At 39.9% G+C, this 7,982-nt stretch overlaps 1 protein-coding gene across 2 annotated transcripts in view; it reads right to left on the bottom strand.

Moving 5' to 3' along the window:
• Positions 1 to 7,633, bottom strand: part of ARMC9 (armadillo repeat containing 9) — a 57,910-nt gene extending 50,277 nt beyond the window's left edge. For both annotated transcript variants that reach the window (XM_005418971.2, XM_031055468.1), the window contains exons 1-6: positions 7,543 to 7,633; positions 6,911 to 7,030; positions 6,261 to 6,431; positions 5,089 to 5,244; positions 3,429 to 3,521; positions 2,773 to 2,797 (exon numbers count right to left, since the gene is read on the bottom strand). In XM_005418971.2, coding sequence (XP_005419028.1) covers positions 2,773 to 2,797; positions 3,429 to 3,521; positions 5,089 to 5,244; positions 6,261 to 6,431; positions 6,911 to 7,030; positions 7,543 to 7,593 — 616 coding nt within the window. In that variant the 5' untranslated portion in view covers positions 7,594 to 7,633. The remainder of the gene's footprint in view (positions 1 to 2,772; positions 2,798 to 3,428; positions 3,522 to 5,088; positions 5,245 to 6,260; positions 6,432 to 6,910; positions 7,031 to 7,542) is intronic.
• Positions 7,634 to 7,982: the final 349 nt, after the last annotated feature.

The raw sequence follows: 7,982 nt of genomic DNA, 5'->3' as shown, positions 1-7,982 counted from the left end.
TCCCTGCCAGCTCCCTCTAACAGCATTCATTTAGACAAATCAGGGAGCTACCAGCCCAGGTAAAAATTAGTATTAAACTCCTTGTTTAAAATGTTAAATCATTACCATCCCAGTCCAGATTAGGTAAAAGAAAAGGGTACCTTTCAGAGGCATTTCAGCTGATATTTATGTCATCCTGCACCATTACAGGAACCAGAGTAACACTGTGGCTTCTCTCTTTCCCAGACACAACTCCCAGCACTGACAAATGCTTTGTACATGTGATAAGCTTATCAAGAAGGTAAAAAAAGCTCTGGATCAAACACCTACCAGAAACATTATTCATATGTTGATGAAAAGAGGGAAAAATACAGCACAGAAGACTAACTTCCTGGTGTAGGAAGATACAAGATACAGTAAAGCTTGTGACTCTGCCAAATGAAGATGCTGGCATGGGGTATCATCTTAACTACTGCATGTTTCTACCAGAATTCTTGCCTGCTCTCTCATGTGTGTAATTGTCAAGTCTTCTAACTCCAGTTCCTACAAGCAGCCAAAGAGTTACATATATGCATTAATTCCATGATAACCTTTTCTCTCTAAGTAGAGACTCCTTTACAACTTACCTACACCTGAAACACTTGTTTCCTGAACTTGTGCTTGCTCTGTCTCTCTCTGTCTAATCTCAGCCCACCTTTACATACTTGTCCAGAAGCAGTGACTCCAGCCAGCTGAGTTCCTGCACACAGCGAAGCAGAGCTGTGAGCAGAGGAGCTGCAGGTCTCAGGAGCTGCTGTTGGACACCAAATCTTGCTCTCAGGACAAGCAGGAGTCTCCTTCTTGCTCAAAAATTACTACTCATACTCTAAACTGACATTTTTCCACATAAATAGTCAAGCTTTAGCAAATCTTCACAGACAGGTAGGTTACGGTCCACCTTCTCCAGTGCAGGAGCCTGAGACACTTCTGCCACTCTCCCCCTCCCCAAAAGGGTTGAAGAGTGGTTGTGAACTCATCCACAGGTTTGTAACGAGGCAGTGAAGGGAACAGCAGCTGAACACACTTCCAAATACCTCATCCCCTCAGTTCCTGTTAGCAGAGAGGACACAAAGAAGGTCTGAAGCTCTCTGTGGAAGATGCCAACCATTCTGCAATTTTTTCCTTTCCAGCTAAACTGAAAACATATGGGAGAACTGTAAGTTAAGCACAACTGCCACACAAATAGCTTTGGAAGTCATACAGGAACTGAAATTTTTTAGCAAATGGGTAAGAAGCCAGACTGTAGCAGGTAAAGCAGGCAAGGTAAACACAATGAACACTCCAGGCCACCCTCAAGAGCATTTATACCACCCCACCCAAACTTGAAGTATTTCAGCATGTCAGACTGATGACTGGCAACTATTTAAAAAAGGTGTTTTCAGGATTCTGCCATACTGCTCTTCATTCATGTGTTGCCTATAAATTTCCTTTGCATTTCCCCTTCACTGATAAAGTAAATATTCTCCAGCAGCAAGTAAGTGCTGTGGATCCCATGTGATGTGAGCAGGATACTGCAAAAACAACCTCTTGGATCCAAAACCTTCATATGAGACAGTCCTCAAGTAACCTTTATGAAAAATCCAAACTGACTCAAACTCCAAGGCACATAACAGATCTGCAAATTCAGGGTGACCTGCATGAATTGAATTCCATGACCATCCCTGCACAAAGCACAGAACCTGCCCAAATTAAAACTAATTAGGCCCCAAATAAGTCAGGTATAATTGGGTAAGTTATTTCTTTTTAATAAGAGCATGGAATTATTCCCTTCAGGAAAGTCCTCCACAAGGAAAAAGTATAACTTCTGGAAAATAAAAATCCAAGAGACCTTTCTATTATTCAATGAAAGTCTAATGCAACAACACAAAACACAAAATAACAAAGAAAACACATGGAACTCACACTGAGGGAATACCTAACTTTCTGCCTAATTCAATCTACAAAAAGTAAATCTTCAGGATAAACCTACAGATAAAATAACTCAAGAGGAAAAGTAATTTTAAGAATCCAACTGGTCTCATACAAATCCCTAACAAGAAAGTATATGCAGAAAGTCAAGTGAAAAAATCAATGAAAGGTAGTTGGAAATCCTAAGTTCTATTTATTGAACTGATTTGTAAAAGGCACATGTTTCAAGTGTTACCACCATCTAACAGGATTCTGTGCTCTAATTATTATTTCTAAAGGACTACAAGTTACACACACATTAAAGTGTGTATAAGCAGCTTACCTCAAAATGCAACACATCAGCCAGTCACATTTAAATGAACACATTCTTATTCAGGATATATTAATATGCACTATTTTAGGAGGTGCTATTTAAACAAAATGAGTAAATAGGAACAAAAATCAACTTTGTCTAAGATCATCAGAATGAGATATAAAACCTGGAAGCAAGGGAAAGGAATCTAAGGCAACTTACTTTCATCAGAACTAGAAAAGGAAAGCTGGTATGCACTTTGTATGGAGTTTTCCACTTGTTTTTACCATGTTTCAGAACAGAATAGATGTTTAATACAAATCCCACTACTAGGTCCTTTCCCATTTCTAGTCCATATCTACTGATACTTATTGACTGCTTGAACCTTACTGAGTTGAAAAGCTATCAATAGCTATTACCAAAGCTGCGGTCTGGATTTCCAAAGACTTTCTGCTATGCATCACTGGTTTCCCCACCCCTGCAGGTAAATCTCCCACTACTTTCACAGCCCCTGACAATTTTACAGAACATCCTTACCACAGCCCAGTATTTACCTTTGTTGCACTGTCCACTCTCCTTCTGTGGCACGAGTAAAAGCAGATCAGGAAAATCTGCACCTTTTCAGTGTTTGCTCCAGAGACTCAGAATGAGAACCTCAACCAAGCCAGGTATTCCTACTACCCCAGCACACAGCAAGTGCCTGATGCTCTACAGAATACATAAATCAACAATAAATACATAAAAATCTCGTAAGTGCACAACTCACAATGTTGCCTAGGGACTTGGGATCTTTTGCTGACCTATGAGTGACCAAATAATTTTCCCTGGATAATATGCCCCAAATAAAAGCCCTGAAAAACTTTCAGCTAGTCCCTGAAAAGGCTAATTTAAAAGACTAACAGCTTTAGAAATGCTAAGAAAGAAGTCAGGTCAGGTTTGTGCCTTTGGGTATCCTGTATTTATACATAGAAACAAAGAATGAATACATGATAAGTATGGAGGTTCATATGGATCTGGACATGGTCTTTATATGACTTTTTCAAAAGTTTATTTTTGAATGTGGAATATAAACGTTTCCTGTCATAAAAACACTGAACTGCAATGTTACTGCAATTCTGCAATAAATCTTATCAGCACACTCTTGCAATAAATTATATTGCCTCTTTACAGTATTTCTAATTATCTGCAGAGTGTTTTCTTAGAAGGATACAAATATAGTGAGAAGCCGAGGAGTCTGTCTGGCTTTGAGAGCCAGAGACAGGAACGTTTCCAATCGTGTCCTTAAATCCAGTGTCCAAGAATCCTTGAAAAGAGAAACAAATAATGACAGTTGTTCACCAAATATGTACACTCTGCAGAAAGTACTGCTTGAATCACAGCAACTTCCCACTAGTAAACAAGGCAGCCAGCACTGGATTTAAAAGATTTTCCCTTCACTGTTACTGATGTGAATGTGTTTGCTCCGTCCTCATGAAAGCATACAGAAGTCAGAGGGGAGTTGAGTACTATTCCTAGATAAGAGTTCTAGAAAAACAATGTATCTTTATTTAAAGTACAAAACTGTCACATAGTGTTGGTGGCTTATATACACACACAACAACTGTCCTGAAAGTAAAAGCACCTTTAAAAGACAAGCAACTTGAGAAAAAGATAAAAAAAATATTTTCACATGTATTAAATAGAGTACGAAATTTGTAATTTTGCACTGCTGAGTTTCCATCCTTTGCTCCCAAAAAGATTTAGGAATTTTAAAGTGAAAAAACAGACCAGCAGAATAGACTCAGAGCATTAACTGGAATGCTGTCCTCTGCCTGACATAGTGTCTCATACTGACAAGGAAATAACAGTTAAAGAAAAATGTCATACGACACCTAGGAATCGACCAAATACTCATGCCTTCTATTTCAAGCCTTCAGTGAAGCTGGTTTCTGCTTGAGGAAAAGCCAGCCAACGAAAAAAAAGTTCTGTCTTCCAACAAGTACCAGGAGCTCCCTAAATTTACTGCTGTATACATATATGTTGCAAGCTGTTCTCACAGCTCAGATTTGCCCTTATTTCACCATGCTGGAGAGTGTACAGAATTGACTTGTTGCATTTACCAACTCAGTATCCAGACAGTGGTGTACCACAGCATGCTGTATATTACCAAAGGAACCTTGTCTCCTACAGAGAGGAGTGCATATGATTTTTCAAGATGTATTACACAAACTGACAGGAACTCCAGCTATATAAAGCATCAGATGCCTGAGAAAAATATATGCCATAAGAACTCTGCTTCATAAACTAGTGACTCACTGTTGCTCTTTCGCAAACATAAAACAATCCGTGTTTCAACACTAACATGGAATGAGTTGAACAATTCCCACAAGAAAATATGAGTGAGTGTGGACTAAGAGCTTGGGCCCTGGGTTACTCAGAATAAACCTGAGGATCTCGTCTTAGATAACACATTTAAAAAAATGCTGCTAAGTATAATTAAAAAAGAGTAGTCATATTCCATCTCTGAGGTCAACCATCTATCTCATTATTTATAGCTAGTCCCAAAGGAAAATGGCAGGATATGCCTTTTTTTAGTGTTAAACTGGAGCTTCTCATCAGCTGGTACATCCAAAGTCAGCCCTAGGGAAAGTAGCACTTAAGCTTTGATTTGGTATCAAAAGCAGGGTGGCAACAATGCAGGCTGAAGACATCTCCTCGCACCAGAGTGGCTGCCCAGAGCTGCTCAGCCAGGCAGCACAACTGTCCACATGGTCAGGGAAGCATTCAGAGCAAATAACTCTAAAAAATACCAAACATGCTTTACAAACAAATTTGTGTAGGTATGTCAGTGTAAGTCACCACAAAACCATCTCTGCCACACAGATACTTACCTGGAAAAGTTCTTTAAAGGAAGGATGTACCATGGGGTTTGGAACAAATGGCAAAGCATAGAAGGGAAGAAACTCTGTAGTCTGGCTCAGTGCAGCTCCTTTTGTTTCCAGGTATGCCTTGAAATAAGAAATCCTTTCATCAAGTTCAGCTTTGTCCTAGGAAATAAAGCAGCATTTTGAATTTAGAAAACTACCATTCTAAATGAACTGTAAAGGTGGCAAATAAAAGAAGAGGCCCAAGTATATTAATACCAAATTTGAAATTCCAGAATATTTGTTATCTAAAAACCAGAATTTATTTAACTAGAGAACATACTGCATGTTTTCACCTGTCATAAAGGAAAATGTAAACCAATGCTGTTGTTTCTCTCATCCAGGTCCAACAAAAGAAGAGACATACAATTGCTTTTTGCATGTAAATTATTCCTGTTCACTTCAGGCTAGACTTTTAAAGAAAAATGCCATTGCTCCACTCAGGGCAGAGAGAAAACACATACTTTAGACATACTTTATTTCAGTGGTAAGTGCAGAAACAAAAAAATCCACTTGCACAGCAGTGGGAAGCAGAGCTGGCACACAGAACAGAACAAAAGCTCCTTAGAGGCTGGAAAACAGACTGCAGGCATCCAAATACTCCTGTAGCAGCTGACAGGTGAAGGCCAGGAGCTATTAAGCTCTGGCTGATCTGGCTGAATCCAGGCTACCTAAATGTCTCTTCATCATAAAAGTTCCATGTAACAGAGATTTTGGTTTATAACATCTTGGGATTTATATTTCTCAGCATGATATATTGAGTTGGACAAAACTGAGCTTTGCCATTTAATCAGAAATTATTGTATTTCAACTCACAGTTCCAGTCCAAACTTCAAGCAAAATAATGTTTTAAGAATCCACTGTGATCTACAATTACAAGTGTGAAAGTATTGCCATTTTGGTGTTTTCTGAGTTGAAATACTTCAGGAACTTTGCGATAAGGACAGCTCCAACTTCCATCTCTGTACTCCACAATACAAAAGATCTGGCTGAACTAAAATGCAGACTGTGGCCAAAACTGGATACATATTCTTGGAATGATTATTAGAAAATATCCCATCCTCATCCACACTAAAGACAAACAAATGAAGTAAAACAAACAACAGCAATCTGAGGTTTGAATTGTGAACTATACTTACAGGCTTTCCCATTGTTTGTTTCAAGAGGAAGGTGGCAAAGTAGATGTGGAGATAGAACTCCAGATTCTGAGCAACTGGATCACTGTCATGGAGTGAAGACAAAATATGCTCCTCCCAGAGCTGGAAGAAAACTTTCTGATCACCATCTTCAAATGCTGTAAGCATTTCTTCCTGTGAAAGGGAAAAGCATCAAGTGAAAATCCAAACACGAAAAGCCACATATTCTTAGCAGCAGGTTAGTGAATGAAGAATTCCAGTGCCATCTGAACACTTTCAACTAAAAGTTTTATTCACAAATGTCCCACCATTCAATGACCATCCAAATATTCTTTCTTCATGTATCTTTAGTATCTTTGAGAGCCTGAATCAACCATCCATACAAGAAGAAAAGCCCACATTTTCAAGTGTATCAGTAAAAGTTTAAAGTAGCATAAATCAAAACTAGTGCCTTAAGTTCAAAATGACTGCAGTTGTGAAACAAAATAACCCCAACCCAAACCTGAAGGTTCCTGTGGTGGAAGAAGACTACCAGGAGATTCCTTCAAATAATCAAGAATGTGTTCAGACAATTCACTGTTGTAATAACTCACAGGGTGGTTCATGACCTCTGTTTTCATTCTTACTCAAAGTGAGTGTAAATGATGCATTACCTGAACAGGCAATGAATCTTCTGAGGAAACATCTGCTGGTTTAGGTAGTGGCTTCCCTTTTATTTTACATTCCTTTTTAAATACTTTCACTGTTTCTTGAAATCCAGCAAAATCCAAATACTGCAATACAAAAACACAGAGGAACAACATTTGTTAGATGATTATTGCTTCGGTAAATGATTAATCCTTTTTTAGGTGATTAATGCTTCAATGAATGGCCCATGAAATGCCAAAGTTCCTCTGCAGGATGGTCCACAAATGCCAAAGACTGCAAAGTGATAAACCAAGAACTGGTACCTCGTGGCAGGCAAACACCATCTCTCAATTTCCTCCTGCATCCTAGAGACAACTGAGTACACCATCTCTGAAAGAATGATGCCTCTTGGTTTAGCCAGTAATTTCATTCAACCAAAGAAGAAAATTTACTGCTGGCATTTAATGGACATTGAGCGTTTTGAACTGACAGAGCATGACAGAAGTCAGCACAATTTCAGAGTGTAGCAACACTCAGCCACATAACTCCAGAATTTAGGCCTCAGTTACAATGCTTGGCTCTGAATGCAAACACTGAGAAATTTTGCCTTGCAAGAATCATTAAAAAAAAAAAAAAGAAATAAAGAGAGAAAACCAACCTCTTTCACTAGTCCAAGTAACTCGGCCTCATATGCTAAAACATCACCCATTGCTAAGGGCTGCTGCTACTTCTCATCGCTGATAAAGCTGGAAAATGGCAAAGAAGGGGGTGTTAGTGCAGAGCACAGGGCTCACACAGCACAGCCCCTCAGCCACGGCATCTCCAGAGGGCATGAGGAGAGACACAGGCAGGCAGGCAGGCACACACACACACACACAGGCGCACACGGTCTACCTGCCCCACTCTCACCTGCAGCACATCCCACTGCCTCACATCCTCCTTGTCCCAGCCCCTCCTGCCCCACATTCTGCCTTGTCCCAGTCCCACTCCTCCCACAGTCCCACCCGCCCCAATCCCTCTGTCCCTCAACTTCACCTGCCCCAATCCCCCCTATCCCCCCCTCCCACCCGCCCCTTCCCACGTGTCCAATTCCTCCCT

The sequence above is a fragment of the Geospiza fortis genome, unplaced genomic scaffold, assembly GCF_000277835.1.
Source record: "Geospiza fortis unplaced genomic scaffold, GeoFor_1.0 scaffold172, whole genome shotgun sequence".
Lineage (NCBI taxonomy): Eukaryota > Metazoa > Chordata > Aves > Passeriformes > Thraupidae > Geospiza > Geospiza fortis.
Note: the sequence above shows the minus strand (reverse complement) of the source record. Positions and strands in the feature narration are given on the sequence as shown.